The sequence below is a fragment of the Rattus norvegicus genome, chromosome 10 (assembly GCF_021556685.1).
Source record: "Rattus norvegicus strain SHRSP/BbbUtx chromosome 10, alternate assembly SHRSP_T2T, whole genome shotgun sequence".
NCBI classification, from domain to species: domain Eukaryota; kingdom Metazoa; phylum Chordata; class Mammalia; order Rodentia; family Muridae; genus Rattus; species Rattus norvegicus.
The window spans coordinates 91,735,736-91,756,101 of record NC_141543.1 but is presented as its reverse complement, the minus strand read 5'-3'; the positions used below and the strand labels follow the sequence as shown (position 1 = coordinate 91,756,101).

At 46.6% G+C, this 20,366-nt stretch overlaps 1 protein-coding gene across 4 annotated transcripts in view; it reads left to right on the top strand.

The window, feature by feature from the left end:
• Acly (ATP citrate lyase) overlaps nt 1-20,366 on the top strand; it is a 52,153-nt gene that overhangs the window by 15,578 nt on the left and 16,209 nt on the right. For 2 of the 4 annotated variants that reach the window (NM_016987.2, XM_087569677.1), the window contains 8 exon segments: nt 300-417; nt 8,741-8,895; nt 9,447-9,537; nt 10,534-10,563; nt 14,936-15,077; nt 15,335-15,503; nt 17,722-17,826; nt 19,995-20,191. In NM_016987.2, coding sequence (NP_058683.2) covers nt 300-417; nt 8,741-8,895; nt 9,447-9,537; nt 10,534-10,563; nt 14,936-15,077; nt 15,335-15,503; nt 17,722-17,826; nt 19,995-20,191 — 1,007 coding nt within the window. 4 annotated transcript variants of the gene reach the window in all.

Genomic DNA, 20,366 nt, shown 5'->3' with positions numbered 1-20,366 from the left:
CACATGTTGGGCTTTTAGTTGTGAGGTTTGCTTAGCCCGTCGATAGTCCTTAACCAGTAGGGCCTGCTGTGCTGTGTGAGAAGCAGGCCTTGTCATGTGCAGCTGGCAGTTCGTTTGTTTACTGTGGGTCTGCATTGGTTTGCAGCTGCCTCTTCTTTTTTTTTTTTTTTTTCCAGAGCTGGGGACCGAACCTATGGCCTTGTGCTTGCTAGGCAAGCGCTCTACCACTGAGCTAAATCCCCAACCCCTGCAGCTGCCTCTTAATGACGCGTCTCTATCGTCCTTTTGGCTTTCTCTAGGGCATTGTGAGAGCAATTCGAGATTACCAGGGTCCCCTGAAGGAGCACGAGGTCACCATCTTTGTTCGAAGAGGTGGCCCGAACTATCAAGAGGGATTACGAGTGATGGGAGAAGTTGGTAAGATGGGGAACTTTTCCTCCCCGCCTTTTAAAGATGGTTTTACTTTATGTATATGGAGTGTTTTGCCTGCGTGTTTGCCTGTGTACTGTGTGCAGCGTTTGGTGTGCACAGATAACAAGAGGGCAGAGGGTGCTTAGGAACTGGCATTAAAGATGGTTGGTAGTCATCGTGTGGATGCTGGGAATTGAGCCTGGGTTTTCTGCAAGAGCATCCAAGTGCTCTTAACTGCTGAGTGATCTCCCAGCATTCTCTCCTTTCTGTCTGGAGCATCTGGGGAGGGGTCTTGGGACTCTTCGAGGCTCTACCACGCCCTGGCAGAGTGTCCTTAAAATGAGAGTGGTTGGGCTTTACATTTAATAAATGCAGAATGTCTGCTCTGTGCCTAGTAGTGTGCTGGGTACTGGGGTTTTAGCTTGACTGTAATGTTAGGCCATGAAGTAATTAAAGGGGACAGTTGACTAGAAAGGGTGACATTTTAGTAATTATCTAGAGCAGGGGAGAGCAGCTTAGGGATGATTTCTGTACAGGAAATGTCATATTCCAAGGCTCTACAGTGGACCCATCTAGAAGGTAGGGAAAAGAGTACCAGAGGGGAGGGCTGTAGACAAGAGGAAGGAGGTGGAGCTGTACAGGTTCCGAACAGGCGTGGCCGTGACCCTGAGTTGGCACCTCTTTCTATGTTTGTGCAGAGGAGTAGCATACACTGACTTAGGTGTGAGCGGGTGATTGGTGTAACTATGGGCCTTTCCACTCACATCCCAGTTCCTGAAGTATCAACTCTGAAACTTAATTACTAGCTCATAACTTAATTAACCCGCTTATTCTATTCCAAGAGCGCCACATGACAGTTACCTCTTCTCTGTTTCATGCATCTGTCTCCTCAGAGTTCAGGGCAGATCTCTTTCCATGCCTGACTCTGTCCCAGGTTTCCCCTCTCTCTGCTGGAACTCCTGTCGCCTATTCCCACCTAAGCTAATAGGCCAATCAGCTTTTTATTGACAGGTGATGCTTCCAATACAGCACACAAGAGACTCTCCTCATTTCCTCCTTTCAGTCCAATAAAAGGCTCTTTCTCGTTCAATAATAACCATATACAATAATAACAATTGTGAAAAGATCAGGTAAGATTAAATTCATAATGTCCAGTCACTATCCTGTCTTGGTTAGAGTTCTGTACCTAAGTCATCAATATCTATCATAACTTTCATTAACCAACCTAAAAACATCTTCTTAGACCTTAAAACACTTTTCTAAATCCTAAATAACTTAAGCTTAACTGTGAGACTGAAACCCTGTAGTCGTCAGCCCCATCAGAGACCTGAGAAATTATCGAGTGTGCAGGAGGTGCAGGCAAGAGCTTCCCAACTATAGAAATGACAGGAAAACCTCGCTGCCTGGACAGTCCCCCCAAATTTCTGTGTCATGGGAGCATCATCTTCAGCCTTCTGGCCCAGAATATCTAACAGACTTTTCTAGGAAGCAGGAATTCGGAGGGACTTGCCTACCTTGTCACTGAGAAGCTCAGCAGTTGACTTCCCTGCATCTTGTTTACCCAGTTTGGACAGTATACTGTCCGCAGTTGACCTGTAAGGGGAGCTTCTTACCCAGTGGCCAGCTTGCCACATGTGAAACAAACTCTGTAAGGGGATTCCTGATGCACCTCATCTTCTTTGAAGTAGTATGATGTTGCTGCCAGGAGCAGACCTCTCATTGTCAGAAAACACTTTTGTTAATAAAGCATCCTTAAATGTCATTTTCTGTGGGTCTCTGAGCTTTTCTGAAGACCATTTAACTATAGTGTATCTGAATAGGGTAACATGGCTTCTTTCTAGCTATCTACTATTTTTTTCTACTTTGAAAGCATCTTCCTGTAATTAACCAGACTGGTATCTAACGTGACCATGACTGGCTGAATGCTAACTTGCATTTTTTAAATTAGCCCACACAGTTTGCAGTAGCAGCTTTCAAGGACTAGAGCTTCGTATTACATGCGTTATAATACCTTAAACAAGAGTTGAAACATAAATACATAATGTGCTGCGGCAAGCTGTAATCGTAAATCTGTGTCAACATACAAAGTCTATGCCAATGTGAAAGTAACTTGTCTTGATGTTCTTTGGTCTAAAAGTAGATTCAGTGATCTACTCTTTAGCCAGGTGGTGGTGTATGACTTTAATCCCAGCACTTGGAAGGCAGAGACAAGTGGATCTTTGTGAGTTCAAGGCCAGCCTGGACTACTGCGAGTTCTAAGGATGCAAGGAGATACCCTCTTTCAACAAAACCAAAAACAAAACCAAAAAAAAAAAAAAAAAAAACCCACAAACAAACCACAAATAAAAACAAATTACCTTTTAATTTATCTTTCCTATACCCCCTTTTTTCTTTTATCCCTTCTCCCCACTTTCCCCCATAACATTAGATAGGAGAGAAAGAAGAATGGAAAAAAGAAAGAAAAATAAACCTCTGAGTCTATCCTTCCACATTTTGTTTCCTCCCTGTCCAAGACCATAACAGCTTGTAACGACCCCCCCATCCCCCTTAAATGAGAACACAAAGCCGTCATCCAAAAAACCATCTACCCCACCTCTTGGGAATGGGTGTCACTCTCTTAAAACTGCTTTCTGCTGTCTGGGGTGTTGTTTTCCTTTTGGGGAGAGGGCCCTAAGCCTTTGGGGTTTGGTTAATCTTAAGGATGCTAGCAGTAGCATTTGCAGTTCGGTTTCTGCATGCTGAGAGAGTTCAGGGCTTAAACGAAGTCCTGGCTGGAACAGTCCATGATGCTGGATCACCCAGCTGGCTGTCCTGGGTACAGATTTTGTGGAAACGGCAGCTGGAATAAACAGTTTGAGCCTCTCAGCATCCTTTTCAGAACATACAAGCCTTCACAAGTGGTATGCATTTCTGCACTATCGTATGTATGGAATGTACAGTGTGCGTAGATCAGTCACATTTGATTTGCTGCTCTCTGTTCAAGCAGGTAAGGCATCCGTTTTCATCAGGTAGTTTGGACTGTATAACCACATTATAAATCTCCATTCGTGCCCTTCGAGAGGATGGGTTAGTAAGTCCAGAGGATTTTGTAGCCAACAAGATTTGTTGGCTGTGCATAGCTGAAGTTCTGTCTGGAGACATTTTCATGTCTCAGCCAGTCTCACAGATGACTCCAAGTGGAGGGAGCAGCAATACCAGTGACCTATTTGTTGGTCTTCCTGATTTTATCTATCTGTAGTCAGGATATTCGGAGGCTCTCCCCCTGTCAAACCGGATTTTAATCAATTTAGAAGGAATGCACACTTTTCTTTTCCTGTGGAAACAAATGCAAAATCTCTCTCCAAAGTAACACATTTCCTTCCTTCCATCCCGAGGTTAGGGCATCATTAATATAAACAGTCCACTTTAGTTCAGTATAGTCCACTTTAGTTCCCCATAATCCAGTGTCTCTCAGCAGCTGTGTTATCTGTTTCATTGACATTTAAAAATTTGAAGTTGGACTGGTCGGATGGCTCAGTGGTTAAGAGCACGACTCTTCCAAAAGTCCCGAGTTCGATTCCCAGCAGCCACATGGTGGCTCACAGACATCTGTATTGGGATCTGATGTCCTCTTCTGGTATGTCTGAAGAGTGACAGTGTACCCACATATATTAAATAAATAAATCTTTAAAAAAAAAAAAGAAAAGAAAAATTTGAAGTCAATAAAGCATTATTTAATCTATCTCTGGGAGATCTCATATTCCCTTTCTGTTCTGTGAACATTTTCTTTAAAGTCCTGTTCGATCTCTCCATAATTGCTTGACCTGTAGGATTGTACGATATATCTGTAACAAGTTCTGTGGCATAATGTCTAAAAAATTGTTGTATTCTAATGGATACGAATGTTGAACCATTATTAGCTTCAATCTATAAACACATTTCGAAGATAGCCACTATCTCTAATGATTTATTTATTTATGTGAGTACACAGTCACTGTCTTCAGACACACGAGAAGAGGGCATCAGATCCCATTACAGATGGTTGAGAGCCACCACGTGGTTGCTGGGAATTGAACTCAGGACCTCTGGAAGAGCAGTCAGTGCTCTTAACCACTGAGCCATCTCTCCAGCGCAGCCATTATCTCTAATAAATGTCCTGTTGTGCCAGGAAGCATCTGTGAACCCCAGAAAACCACCAAGGAGCTGATTCTGCTGCAGTCACACTAGAGTCTCGATTCAAGCTTGAGCTTGGGCCTCACTGCATCTCTGATGCCGCAGAACAGGAAGGGCAGCCTGCAGCCCAGTGTCAGGCAGGCATTTTATACAGCCAAGAAGGGGCGTCTAGCCTGGCACACATCTGATCGGGAGTCCATTATGGCCTTTAATTGACTGGTGCTGGGATTCAAACAGTAACTTAACTTCTGCTTTCCTCTTGATTGGTCGTTAGGAAGTGAAGTGTCAGGGGTGGGCTTGTGACCTGGAGTGCAAATTTGTTGGGGAATAACCAGGAAACTGGTGGTAGGTGGCCTGTTAGTTAACTCCAGTTCATCCTTAGGGCAGGTTCTCTAAGATGGAGTCTGAGCCCACAATATCTGGTCTCTCAGTAGAGTCTCAGAATCAGCCTTTTCAGCGTTTAAGGCAGAAGCCCATTGGAATTCTGAACATGAATCAGTAGTGTGGTGGGTCAACATTTGTACTTTAATTCTCCAAGCTCTACAGAATGAAGCATATAGTCTGCCGTATGACATTGCTCTAAGGTAGCATTAACATAATGTACTCTCTCTCTCTCTTTTTTTTTTTTTTAAGATTTATTTATTTATTTCATGTATGTGAGCACACTGTCACTGTCTCTTTGACAGACCAGAAGAGGGCATCGGATCCCATTACAGATGGTTGTGAGCCACCATGTTGTAGCTGGGAATTGAACTCAGGTCCTTAGGAAGAGCAGTCAGTGCTCTTAACCACTGAGCCATCTCTCCAGCCCATATAATGTACTCTTAATTCAATGTGTTGCATCTCTGTGGGTTGCCATTCTAACTCCTCAAGACCATTGTGGATTTTTCTCACCTAGAACTAACTGTTTTGCTGCTGTTTGGATTCTTCTGAAGGTTCTTGATTTGTTTGTTTTTTTCAAGACACTTTCACTGCGTAGCCTGGCTGTCCGGGAACTCACTCTGTAGACCAGGCTGGCCTTGAACTCACAGAGATCTGCCTGCCTCTGCCTCCTGAGTGCAGGCGTGCGCCATCACTGCCCAGCTCCTTCTGGAGGTTCTTGATTCTGATTTAAAGAATCCTAACCTCTGCTCTGTGGCTTCCAGTCCAGCATCCCACCATTTAGTCCTCTCCTCATCCAAGTCTCTTACTCTGATCTCCTCAAAAGGATATATAGAGTTGTAACAGTTACTGGAAAACGCTGTTTGTATGCTGAGAGTTGAAACAAGGTTGTATGGGATCCAGGTGCATTGTGTGGGTTTGTCTTCCATTTTTAACCTAGAAAATATTTTCATTTTAATTTCTAACTCTCTTCTTAAGGATTTAACTTTCTTATTTTCCAACTAAATATTTTTTTCCTATGATTTTTTTTATATACACAGTTTTTTCTTTCTCGCTCTCTTTTATTGTTTTCAAACTAAATACCTTACAAGTTCAAAAATTTGGGGCTTTTCCATCCCACCTCAGTTCTGGGTGAATGTTCCTTTTGCCCCTGTGTGTCTGCAGTCTCCTCAGGCCAACACCTGTGTGTGGCAGCTTACTCATCTATTAGGTCTGTACTTGGTCTAGCAGTGGTTTGGGGCTGGAGCCTTAGTTTGCCCTTCTGTGAGAGCCAAGCCTCCTACCAGGGGGAGGCTATGGGCTGGGAACTGAGACTATCTGCCCCAGCTCTGGGAAGTTTTCTGAGTGCAAGGCAAGCCTGTGGCTCCGGTTACCCCACCTAGCCTAGCCACAGATCCCCACCTCTTTCCTTCCTTGCTCTTTCTTTTCTTTTTTTTTTTTTCTTTTTGCTTTTTTAATGTCTTTATTTAAAAAAAGACAAAACAACAACAAAAAAACCCAAACTAGGTATAAAAGCCTTTGTTCCAAATAGATAGTATACAAATGTTTTTTTTCTTGTTTGTATTTTAAAGATTTAAGAAATTTCTAATACCATAAATAAAGGATTTCTTCCTCAATTGATTTTTTTTTGTAGTGCTGCATTAAAAAACCAAGTGTAAAAGTGTAGAAATTTGTCATTTATGAAAAAAAAAGTCTTTACTATGTAGTGTTTCTTATGTAACAGCAAACAACCATCACAGACTATACGTTCTACAGTGTGGCAAAACCTCTGAAACATGCGGTTCATAAGCCTCTGACCACCCTTGCTCTTTCTTAAAGGAATTTGGCCTTCCACTTGGTGTCCGGCTGGGAAGTGCTTGTTTTCTGCCCTGCCGGCCATTTTCACAGCTTTCTTGCCTGGCTTTCTGAGCTTCCTCAGGCCCTATGCTTGGCTGACGTGCCCCATATTGGACACCATTTCTAACTGGGCTTTTCCACCCATGCCCCAGTTCCCAAAATATTGACTCTGAGACTTAATTATGTATTAATAAATGCCTAGACCATAAGGTTGGGCTTGCTCCTTGACTAGCTCATAGCTTAATTAACCCATTTATTCTATTTTGTGAGTGCCACATCCTCACAGCTGGTCACCTCTTGTCACACATTTGTGTGTCTCCTTAGAATCTCTTCCCAAGCCTGACTATCCCTGTGTGTGTGTGTGTGTGTGTGTGTGTGTGTGTGTGTCTGTCTGTCTCTCTCTCTCTCTGTGTGTGTGTGTGTGTGTGTGTGTCTGTCTGTCTGTCTCTCTCTCTCTCTGTGTGTGTGTGTGTGTGTGTCTGTCTGTCTGTCTCTCTCTCTCTCTGTGTGTGTGTGTGTGTGTCTGTCTGTCTGTCTCTCTCTCTGTGTGTGTGTGTGTGTGTGTGTGTGTGTCTGTCTGTCTGTCTCTCTCTCTCTCTGTGTGTGTGTGTGTGTCTGTCTGTCTGTCTCTCTCTCTCTCTGTGTGTGTGTGTGTGTGTCTGTCTGTCTCTCTCTCTCTCTCTGTGTGTGTGTGTGTGTGTGTGTGTCTGTCTGTCTCTCTCTCTCTCTCTCTGTGTGTGTGTGTGTCTGTCTGTCTGTCTGTCTGTCTGTCTGTCTGTCTGTCTCTCCTGGAACTCCCACCTCCTATCCCCCCTAAGCTAATAGGCGTGTCAGCTTTTTGTTGGCAGGTGATGCCTCCATCTAGTACGTCAGGGATTCTCTCTCCAGATTGGCTTCTGGGTAAAGAGAAGTGGAATGGTGGCCACCTAGGAGATAGTGAAAGCAGTTTAGAAAAGTAGTTCTCTTCACGTGAAGTCCCAGGAACTGACAAACAGAAGCCATTCTTGACATCTCATTGAAGAGGGCAAGACCTTTCCCTCCTCCCATTTTCCTAAAGTTAGTATCCATGGCAAACGCCCCATCCCCACCAGTCACCTGAAGTGGTGCCCAGCACTATCTCCACTAATGGAAGGAGAAACCCTTGGTCCTGCCAAGGCTGGAACCCCCAGTGTAGGGGAAGGGTGGGTGGGGAGGGGAACACCCTTATAGAAGAAGGGAAGGGGGATTGGATAGGGGGCTTATGTCTGGGAAACCGGGAAAGGGAATAACATTTGACATGTAAATAAAAAAATATCCAATAAAAGAAAAAAAAGAAAGAAAGAAAGAAACTATCTCAAAAGCCAGTGAAGGAGAGGCAGGGTCAGGGTCACATTGAGGGAGTGTCTCTAAGGCCAGGGACGGTGTCTCAGCAGGTTCCGCTTGTGTTAGTTCAGTGATGGGGGAGCAGCTAGGCGAAGTGCTGGCTCTGTGCAGAAGGAACAGCAAGGGCTGTGCCCCGGGGGAGCCAACTAAGGGTGTTTAGAAACAGCCCAGGCCAGCAGGGCAGGCAAGGTGCTTGGCACAAGTGACAAGTAGGAGAGCGGCAGGCTGGGATCCAGGCCATCAGAAGTGAGTGCTTTCAGGCTTCTGGCACCAGGTTGCCATTGGTGTCACTGCTTCCTTTCCTGTCAACAACAGGTGACCTTTCTTTTTTTTTTTTTTTTTTTTTTTGGTTCTTTTTTTCGGAACCGAACCCAGGGCCTTGCGCTTCCTAGGTAAGCGCTCTACCACTGAGCTAAATCCCCAGCCCCCACAGGTGACCTTTCAAAGACTGGTTTGATGGTGAAATTTTTGGCAGATGATCAGCCTTGCCCTCACAGTGCCCAGCATTGGGCAAGACTATCAAGGAGCCCCTACTGTGTCCTGTGTACTGGGTGTTTTCTCCAGACCGTGAATTATGGGCCTTTTTCTTTTCTTGCAGGGAAGACCACTGGAATCCCCATCCATGTCTTTGGCACAGAAACTCACATGACGGCCATTGTGGGCATGGCCCTGGGCCACCGGCCCATTCCCAACCAGCCACCCACAGCGGCTCACACTGCCAACTTCCTCCTTAATGCCAGTGGGAGCACATCGGTAGGTGCCAGCTTTCCTCCTACCTTAAAGGAAGGACCCATCTTGCCTCCACCCCCCTCTGTCCTACACAGAACATAGTGTTCCTCTTCTAGCAGAGAATATTGGGAAAGTTAGCATATGTTTATAATTCAGTCATGATGGAGTAATGGACAGACAGAAGGTTTTTAAATCAAACCCTAGTTCAGATCCTGACTGTCCTTGCAGACAATAGGACTGTAACTGGTACCATATCTACTACTTAGAGCCTCAGTTTGCTCATCAGTAGCATTGGACAAAACCGGTTTCCATATTGGCATCGTTAGAATAATGCTTTTGGAATGCAGTTATGAAGAACCCTAATCAGCCGAATGTAGTGCCCACCTGTACCGGGGCAGGACTTTGTTGTGGGTTCCATGCTAGCTGAGTTCTCTATAGTGAGACTTCTTGCCTTAAACAACGCTGTATGTAACTCTTGCTACGTTACTTCTTTGGGGCCTTTTGGACCAGTGGCTCTTGTCCTCAGCCATTACCTGTGACTCTTACCTCTCTTCTTCTCTCTTTATATTACTCAGACACCAGCACCCAGCAGGACAGCGTCTTTTTCCGAGTCCAGAGCTGACGAGGTGGCCCCTGCAAAGAAAGCCAAGCCAGCCATGCCCCAAGGTAACTCCCAGAGGTTTAGCACAGTGCACAAGAAGGCCTGTGGTGTTTTCCCTGTCTTTCCCTGTCTGGGGTCTGCCTGGAAGAGGCAACAGGGAAGCAGTTTGAGCTTGCCTGTGGGAGTGGGCCCTCAGCATGAGATAGGAGTGGATCTCTTCAGGAGCAGTGACTTGAGTCTTCCCTCTGGGTTTTCTTGGAGCTGGAGACTGTCTGGATCTCCTCGCTCCCTACTGTCTTCTACCCTCCTGCTGGGCTGTGAACTGACCTGGGAGGCTTGGAGGGGACAAGATTTCAGCAGAAGCAAGAAGAGAAAGTTCTCCTAGACTCCTAAATGGAAGCCAGGTTCTGGGAGCGGAGACAGCAAGGCTGGCTCCTAAACGGTTGTCTCTTCCCCGACTCGCTGGGGCTCTTATGTGCTTCTGTCTATGTGCCTGATCTACGAGCCCTTGCACACGTCACCAGCTCATCTCCATCCCAGTGACAGGGTGACCTGCCAGCACTCACACTCCAGCAGATGAGTGATACTGGCTTCCCCTGGCTGATGGGGCCTTGCAGCTTCTGTCATATAATCAGCTGTGCTACAGCTCAAGATCAGAAGTCACTGCCCTATAGTTCCCAGGGTGTCAGCCTTGTCCACAGTGGAGGATAGTGGACCCAGCACTGTGCTGGTTCAATCACTGTGCTACGCTACATGGGGACAGAGGGGTCAGCATTAAGAGGACGTGATCCCGAGGGCCTGGAAGGGACTTCAGTGTCCAGTGCACTTGCCTAGTGTTCCTCTCCTTGCCCTCGCACTGCACCCTGGTTCTACGTCTTGCCTGCTTCTGTTCTTCCCGCTGGTGCTTTTGCCTCTTTCATTGGCTTTATCCCTGCTGTCCACTACAACACAGTGACAGCACCAGAAGGCTTGTCTGTGGAACTGTCCCCCGTTTCTCCCCTCTCCCACCAGAGCTTCCCACCAGCAGTTCACTCAGTTGCCTTGGTCATTTTCTTTAACAGATTCAGTCCCAAGTCCAAGATCCCTGCAAGGTAGGATGCCCCCACCGTGCCCCAACTCTGCGTGTGGCTTTGTTACCGGGTCCCAGTTTCTCTGTGCTTCGTTTCTTCCCTCCCTGGTGGGTTGCAGTGTTGTGTAACACATTTCCTGTCCGCACCTTGGTGTGGCCTCCCTCCAACCCAACCCCCCCCCCCCAAAGTCCTAGTCTTTGCTCTTTGTCCCTTCCCTTCCCTGCTCAGGATTTTCCTCTCAGTCTCTTCACTGTGTGGCTGTCTCTGGCTCCTTATCTTGGCGGGAGGTGGAGACAGAGGAGGAGCCAGAGCCAGCCCACAGCTCTGGAGACTCAGGGGTGCCAAGAGGGACGGTCCTGGGAAAGAGGGTGCCACCAGCTGAAAGGGGAGTGGCAGAGAGCAGTTGATGCTTCTGACCACTGGCTGCTGTGGGGAAGGGACCACAGCTCCACCCTCCTCTGACCACAGCTCCGCCCTCCTCCTGACCACAGCTCCGCCCTGATTCTCGTCTGCATCTCACCATTGCTTTGCTTCCCTGCCTCAGCTTCAGTACTGCCAGCAGCGTCCCACAGCTCCCGATTCCAGACCAGTGTAGGGTTCCCCCAGGTTTGGTAGAAGAGCAGAGAAAGATGGAAAGAGAGAAACCAGGAAGGTCAGGAAGTGTCTGTCTCTAAAACAAGTCTTTTTCAGGACCTGAAGGGAGGTGGGCTTTGGTGTCGGAGGTCACAGTTTACAGTGGACATTTTCAGTCCGTGAATACTCACGCACACATATCTGCCCATTGACCAAGCAGGTAGACTACTCAGTTACGAGGATCAGAATTTCTTGTGACTTTTCTTTTTCAAAGAAATACTGGGAATCCAGCTCAGAGCCCCCTTGCATTCTGAACAAGCACTGTACAACTGAGCCCTGCCTGCCGTCTCAGTGTAACTGACATTCACAGTTAAAAGGGCAAGAGCGTCTTCGTTGATGACTGATCCCTAGGGAGGGTAGGAATATCTAAAAAAAAAAGACAATGATCTTCTAACTATCAGCTTTCTTTGGTTCTTTTTTTCGGAGCTGGGGACCGAACCCAGGGCCTTGCGCTTCCTAGGCAAGCGCTCTACCACTGAGCTAAATCCCCAACCCCAACTATCAGCTTTCTTTTAAGAAAAGGTTTATTTTTAATTATGTGCACTTGTGTGTGTCTTAGCTGGGGGTGGGGGAATGGATGTGAGTGCAGGGGCCTTGGGAGACCAGAGAGGGTGTTGGATGCCTTGGAGCTGGAGTTACAGCAGATGTGACTGTATCTTTAGTAAGCCACCTGACATGGCTGCTAGGAACTGAAGTCAGGTCCCCTGTGAGAGCACAACCACAACCTCCCCTTAACTATTGCGCTGTCTCTCCAGCCCTCCACTAGCTCTTAATCCTTTCATTGTCTGCCTCCAGTGAAACCCACAGTTTCCTAGAGGGCAAGGCCATTATGCTGATAGAGCAGGGACAGGCTCAGACTCCAGGGAGCTCCTCTCCCCCAAGGGAAGTGGGCTGTGGCAGGCACCTTTAGTCACTTAGCTGGAGAAGAGGGAGGACAGGAGGGAGACCAGGTAAAGAGTGTTCTCCTCTTAGGGCAATTAAGGTGGGAAGGAGGGGTGTAAGGGGAGGGGCTTCCTGCTATCAGTGCCAGTGGCCCTCAAAGTCTTTGCTTTCTCTGTGCTTAAGGAGGTAAGCACGTGAACTCTTGACTTTAAAGCAGGAGGTGGGGTGGGCTTTGTCCCTATCTCTGAAGATGGGCTTATGTAGCATGACACTGGGCTCCGTGTGGGCTCCCCTGGGAGTGTCAGAGCGTCACTACATTGTTTTTTTAAATATTTATTTATTTATTTCATGTATGTGAGCACACTGTCTCTGTCTTCAGACACACCAGAAGAACCCATTACAGATGGTTGTGAGCCACCATGCGATTGCTGGGGGGTTGAACTCAGGATCTCTGGAAGAGCAGTAGGTGCTCTTAACCACTGAGCCATCTCTCCAGCTCCATTATGGCCTTTATCACACAACTGCATCTTTCTCAAGCTATGTAATCCTGGCTCTCCGAGATGATGCAGGACCAACGTCAATGTGGATATCCGGTTCAATTTCCTGGGGCTAGAAAGTATGAGACTGGATTATGTGGCAGCCCTTACTCTAAGGTTCCACATCGTATAGGAACCCTGGCGTGACAGGAAATCTAGGTATTCACAATCAAGATCCTTCTGCCTCGAGAGGCTTACTGCTGGCCTGCACGGGGATTTATTCAGACCTTGATCTTGATTAGCCAAGCTTGCAGTGGAACAGTAGGTTAATATCAGAAGCCTCTGGATGAGATGCATTGCTCTTCCCCAGAGAACACAGACTGTCCCCAATGGCTGGTTTCCTCCACCAGGACATCCAGGGAGTCAAAGGGGAAGTAATCAAGGGCCCTTTTCCTCTAGCTGATGGCTGCATTCCTATAGTCTCTTTGTTATCATCCTAGCCTTCTCCCTGTCTTTGAGATAAGAGTCCCTCACTCTATAGGCCACTGCCTACCTCTATCTCTCGGGTTCTAGGATTAAAAACGTGAACCACTATACCCAGGCTGCTCGGTTAATTAAAGTCTTTCCTGTCATTAGAAAGCCCGTCTCAAGAGTATTGTTCCGAGCAGCCAAGAGCCACTTGAGAGAAGAGGATAGAAGGGCAGGGTTAGGGCTGAGGATGAGGGCACCTGGCCCTGTGCTGCCTTATGTCAGAGCCTGTCCATAACCTCGGTCAAGAGAAGGCTGGGCTGGCCTCAGCCCGGGCTGCCTCAAGCCTCTGCACAGGACCCCTACTGACCTAGAATTTGTGTGCATTCAAATACTGATTTGTGCTGGGTTTATGTCTAGATTTACAGGCTGATTAACACTGTTGGGACTATAATAAAGTCCTCAGGTATCAAAATAAGGAGAGGTGAACTTTTTTCTTTTTGTCTTTAAAAATAATTAAACGTTCCGGTGGCAGCATGAGCTTTTAATCCCAGCATTCCAGAAGCAGAAGCAGGCAGATCTCTGAAATCGAGGCCAGCCTAGTCTACAGAGTGAGTTTCAGGACAGTTAGAGCTACACAAGAAAACCCTGTCTGGAAAAACCAGACATCATCATCATCATCATCATCATCATCATCATTTTTTTGTAATTGAGCGGGCACATCTTAATTCCAGCAGTCAAAAGGCTGAGACAGAAAGATCGTCACAGATTAAGGGATAGCAAGCTCCAAGCCGTCTGGGTAACATAAAACTGAAAGTAAAAAAGAAGAGCTGGGGATGTGCTATATGACCGCAGTACCAACAGTTGGGAAGTAAAGGCAAGGTAAGGAGTCTAAGGCTGTCCTTAGCTACATGGCGAGTTCAAGGCCAGCCCCAGTCACATGAGTCATGGAGCTAGGGTTCCAGATAAGGCTCAGAGGTTAACAGCACTCGCAGGTCTTGCAGACAACATGCGCTGGTTCCCAGCACTGACATGGCGGATGGCTCACATCTGCTTGTAACTAGTTCTAGAGGATCTGGTTCCATTTTCTGGTCTCCACAGGCATCGTACTCAGCGCACTTACATGTGGTCAAAACACCTCATACACACGTTAAAAATAAATAAAATTTTAAACACTGTTGAGTGTGGTGACGCATGCCTTTGTTTCCAGCACTTGGGAGGCAGAGGCAGGCAGATACCTGTGACTTTGCAGTCAGCCTGGTCTGTACATCATGGTGCTTGTCAGCCAGAGCTGCAATGTGAGGCTCAGTCTCAAAAAGACAAATGAGCCCGGAGAGAAGGCTCAGCATAGGGACCCTGGCTGGTTCTCTAGAGAACCTGAGTCTAATTCCCAGGACCCACGTGGCTGCTCACAACTGTGAACTCCAGTTTCAGGGGGTTCACTACCCTCTCTGGCTTCAGTGGGCACCAAACATGTGATATACCGACATACATGAGAGACAGAATACCTATACACATCAGATAATAATTAATGACAAACTTTAAACATAAAAGAATGAGAAATATTTTATTGAGTATGCAGACCACGGGAGTACGTAGTTTGAATCTGTAGCTACCTGAGACACTTAGCATGCCCTGTGAGGACTCTCAGGCATCTTCAGCTGTGGGGCCCTTTTCTGTTTGAGGATTCCTTTTCTGTTCACCATGGGGCTATTCCCAAACCATGCAGGCCTCACTAGACAGCTGCTCTCTCTACTGCTTCCTTCTAGAAAAACTGAGGCAGCTTTCTCAGAATTTATTATTTTACCATTTCGTTTGCTGTATTGAGGAACTACCAAACTGGACACGTAGCGTAGGGATTCAGGAAGGCAGCCTCTCTGGGTCTTCCTAAGGTGTGTGTTCTGGGTGCACTCGGCTGTGTCTTTGCCCACTAGGAAAGAGTGCCACCCTCTTCAGCCGACATACCAAGGCTATCGTGTGGGGCATGCAGACCCGGGCTGTGCAAGGCATGCTGGACTTTGACTACGTGTGCTCCCGAGATGAGCCTTCAGTGGCTGCTATGGTCTACCCGTTCACGTGAGTCACGCCAAGGCAGGGAGTCTGGAAGTGGCTAAGTGGGATTCTCAGCTGGAGTCAGCCTCCCATCTTTGCAGCGGAGGGATCTGCCCATCCCAGGGATTGGGACAGTCCATGTTCCTGGGGCCCTTTTCCCCTCAGATGGGAACCTTAAGGACATAGACCTTGCTGTTGTTGAGGAAGTTCCTCTGTTCAGTGTCCCCTCCCCAGACCTGATTCGTTGGGGATGTTCTTACTTGTGCTCTGCTTTCTGACAGGGGGGATCATAAGCAGAAGTTTTACTGGGGACACAAGGAAATCCTGATCCCTGTCTTCAAGAACATGGCTGACGCCATGAAAAAGCATCCGGAGGTAGACGTGCTGATCAACTTTGCATCTCTGCGATCGGCTTATGACAGCACCATGGAGACCATGAACTATGCACAGGTAGATCATAGATCTGGGATATCCAGTTGGGAAATCAGAAAGAGCTTCTGAATGGAATTTATAGTCCTGGTCACTTGTGATTGAAGACTTGGGAATTGGGAGAGCCAAGAGTTTGGGTGAAGAAAGTACTTAGAGACGGGTACTTCTCAGAAGTGGCTTAAGAGTTGAGCTTAAGTGGGTAAGAGCATGGCTGCCTCACAGGGTTACCTGGAATCGGTTCCAGCTCATTCCCTCACAGACTGGCTTGAACAACATGCTCAAAAGCAGTGTCTTGAGCTGATTATCGTCCAGTGGCAAAGCCCTTGCCTATGAAAGTAAGGCCTTACATTCTATCCCCAGCACCATCCCCTATATACTATTACTTATTTCAGGACAGATGTTAAAGAATTAAAAGCTGGTAGATACTTCCGCATCCCTTTTCTCAGAAACATGGCCACCAGGTTTCAGCATACCGGCCCCACACCTCATTCTGTACCAATAGGTTGGCAACATCACCTTTGTTCCTCCCAGTCTTGTCACAAGTGTCTTGAATTAACATTTGCACAAATCCCTGATCATCACCTGTCTTAGTTAAGGTTTCCATTACTCTGAAGACAACGTGACCAGGGCAGTTCTTAGAAAGGCAAACATTTCACTGGGGCTGCCTTACAGATTCTGAGGTTCAGTCCATTATCATCATGGTAGGAAGCATGGCAGTGTGCAGGCCAACATGGCGCTGGATGAAGGCAGCTAGGAGGAGACTCTCTTTCCACACTGGGCAGAGCTTGAGCATAGAGACCTCAAAACCTCCCTATACTTTCTCCAATAATGCCACACCTCTTCATAGTGTCACTTCTCATGGGCCAAGCATATACAAAACCATCAGACTGTCCTAGCACAGATTTCTAGATGTTGAACTGCTACATCAGAATGACCGCTTGGAACCTTCTAACATACCAAGGTTTCCAGAGCATTCATGATCTAAACTCCTAATGGTAGAAATTCCAGCTTTGATTTCTTTTGAGACTGGGTCTCATTATCCAGCCCAGGCTGGCCTGGAACTCAGAGATCCACCTATGTCTGCTCTCCGAATGCTGGTATTAAAGGTGTAGGCCAGCTCCAGTTTCTGTTTGCCAACACCAAACAGCTGTGTAGTGAATTAGTGCTCTGTTTACTCTGCACGTCTTTGATCATTAACTGAAACTAACTTTGAGAAACACTGGCTTGCCATTTGTGCCCTGGGTCCTATCCCTCCTCTTCTGTTGCAGTATTCGCCCTTGGCTAGTGATTTGTAAAAGCCTCCTATAGACAGTGGGCTTTTGTTTGCTTTTGATTGTCTGGTCCAGTTATTTCATTTAATGAGTGGACAACATAAACATGGTCTGCCATTTAGATGAGCTGCTCTTTCAGGCTGGAACAGACTTTGGCAAAAACAACCCATGGCAAAATGATAGCCCCCACCTATTTCCACAAATAAAGTTTTATTAAAACAGCCAGTGCTTTCATTTATGTATTGTGCATAGATACTTACACACTGAAAACCTGTTACACAGACCACAAGACCCACAAAACCTAAACTGATCTTGCAACCCTTTACAGACTGGCCCAGAGCCAAAGAGAGATGGCTCTGAGATCTTCTGTTCCTCTAGCCCAGTCTAGGCAAGTATGGGAACAGCTTGTTTCTGTTGTGCGCTGGCCACAGCCTGTAGGGACAAAGACAAGACTCGGTGGGTACTTAGGAGGAAAGGCAGGTCGGAATCTGTTGAGTTTGAGACTTTAGATGAGAGTGTAACTCTAGACTAGGCAAAGACTTAGAAGCTTTTGCCTCTGCTCATGCACTGAGTCCGTGTGTCACTGGCCAATGAAGGTTTGTTTCCGTGTCTGCTGCTATGTGTGTGTGTGTGTGTTGGGAGGTGCACGTGGAGATCAGGGGACAGCATTCAGGGGTCAGTTCCTCCTCCTACCATATTTGCCCTTGGCATCAATCTCAGGTCATCAGGCTTGGCAGCAAGTGCATTTGCCTCCTGAGCCTTCTCGATGACCCCATTCCTCTCCTCTGAGAGAAGTTTGAAATGACCAGGACAGGACCTGAGGCATGTGGGAGGGAGAAGGTACATTCTCTTCGCCTTACTTTGTTCCTGAAACCTGGGTGGGGACACTGGACAATGGAGGCCCTCATTGTCCATCAAAGGTGAACCGTTCACAAGTTCAGTGTTAATTTGAAATCTTAATTGTCTAGATCCGGACCATAGCCATCATAGCAGAAGGCATCCCTGAGGCTCTCACACGGAAGCTCATCAAGAAGGCAGACCAGAAGGGCGTGACCATCATTGGGCCAGCCACGGTGAGTGTCTGCTCCACAAGTCTTCCTGATACTACTGGAAGCATATGTTTTTGTTTGTTGTAGGTCATTGTTGGGTTTTGAGTTTTTTTTGTTTGTTTTTTGTTTTTTGTTCTGTGTGTGTGTGTGTGTGTGTGTGTCTGTGTGTGTGTGTGTGTGTGTCTGTGTGTCTGTGTATTTTGTTTTGTTTTGTTTGAGGCATAGTTCTCATGCTGATCCAGACTAGCCTGGAGCTGATGGTAATCCTTCTGCCTCAGGCTCCTCCTGAGATTTGGGATTAGAGACATGATCCACCATGCCTGACAGGAAGCTCACATCTGTTAATAACTTTTTAAATTTGATTTGCTGGATTACATAAATCCATTTTCACGCAAATATATAGTGTACTTTGAGCAAAACTCTAGCCACACCCTCTCTCCCTTCCTGACCCTCATTAGGAGATTGAACTGTGATTGCCAAACTTTCGAGGCAAGCAGTTTTACCTGTTGAGTCATGCCATTAGCTTAAGCTTGCTTTTTGGTTATCCTGGGTTGAAGATTTCAGAAGTATGCACTGTTATGCCATTACCAGGTAGATTTTTTTTTTAAAATACTTATTTTATTTACTATACATAAGTACACTGTAGATGTCTTCAGACATGCCAGAAGAGGGCATCAGATGGTTGTGAGCCACCATGTGGTTGCTGGGATTTGAACTCAGGACCTCTGGAAGAGCAGTCAGTGCTCTTAGCCACTGAGCCATCTCTCCAGCCCACCAGGTAGATTTTTTAACCTTTTACTTGAACCAAGCAAGAACAGTACCACTGAGCCACACTGACAACCCCCAGGTAGTTTTAATTTTGTTTATTTACTTGTCCGGAGTGTGCAGTGAAGGTGGCTTTGATATGTATGAAGCCAGAGTGCGTGTCATGAGAGTCTGTGACTCTCCACCTTATTCCTTTGAAGCAGGGTCTCTCCCTGAACCTGGGGCTTTTATGGTTTATTGACTAGATCAGAAGTCAGCAAGCCATAGTGATCTTACACTGCCCACCTCAGTGCAGGGGTTACACGTACCACAGGACAACACCTAGCTGTTATGAAATTGACTAAACTCCATTCTTTATTGCTGTCGAGGTGCTCTTGACCACTTAGCCATCTCTCGAGCCTCCCAGCCCCCAATTTGTAAAAGTCCCTTTTATCCCCTTCATAGTTACCAGAAGTTAATAGGAGATATCTGTTGTTTTTAATGCTTTTGTCTTTAAATGCAATTATAATGTAGCGTGGAATTATTCCATTAACTATACACCAAGGAAAAAAGCTATCTGGAGGTTTATTTTTGACTCAGAACTTCACGTTAGAAGAAATTGTTCTGTTCTAATTTAATTGTTGTGTAAACGTTGAAGCTGGGACTGGAGAGATGGCTGGTTGGCTAAGAGTACTTGTTGCTCTTCCAGAGAACCCAGGCTCAGTTTCCAACACCCAAAATGACCAGACAGTACACACACACAGAGAGAGAGAAAGAGAGAGAGAGAGAGAGAGAGAGAGAGAGAGAGAGAGAAGCAAAAATACCCAAAAACATAAAATCACAATAAATTTAAATAAAAATTCGAAGGTAAGGTTGTGTGTGGTGGTGGTGGTGGTGACAACATCTTTAATTTCAGTACTTGGGAGCCAGAAGCAGGCAAATCTCTGTTAATTCAAGGGTAGCCTGGTCTCCATAATGATTTTCAGGCTAACCAGAACTGCATAGTGTGATCAAAAAAAGAAAAAAATGTAGGAGCTGGGATTTTTTTACCCCCACTCTGGTGCTAGGTACTCTCTAAGGGCCTCGTGCATGCTGGGAAGGGATGCTGAGTGACCATCCCTAAAACTAGGAGCTTTGCAACAAGTAAAGGGTTGTTTGTGTTATAAGCAAGTTGTCGTTGTACATAGAGAAGCCCCGCTGTGCGGCACATCTTTGTGGGTGCTGTAGGTGAGAGGACATAATGTTACGTAGACTGATCTAAAACCGAGCAAATGCTTTACACACAGGCCTTGCTGTGTCTTAAGGGAGGGAAGAGGTTCTCCGTGGGCAGGTGTAGTTCTCTCCGCCACTTCTCTCCGCTTTGGCCAGAGGCACAGGGCAGGTAAAGTAGGGTTCTGTTGTTCCTCCTGCACCCTGGTTCGTCTTAACTGCTGTTTCTGCCTCTGCAGGTTGGGGGCATCAAGCCTGGATGCTTTAAGATTGGGAATACTGGTGGGATGCTGGACAACATCCTGGCCTCCAAACTGTATCGCCCAGGCAGTGTGGCCTACGTCTCGCGTTCAGGAGGCATGTCTAACGAACTCAATAATATCATCTCTCGGACCACAGATGGTGTCTACGAGGGTGTTGCCATCGGCGGGGACAGGTATTAGCTGAGCATCTTCTACAGTGCAGTTAGCTATCTGGGCAATATGCACGGTGTGTTACTTACTTCCCAGACACTGAGCCCCTAGCAAAGTTATGTAAGTCTATTGAGTGAAGGCTGCTCCTTGCTACCCCCAGCCCCCATTTCCATTAGCCAAGAGCTTCTGAATCTGCTC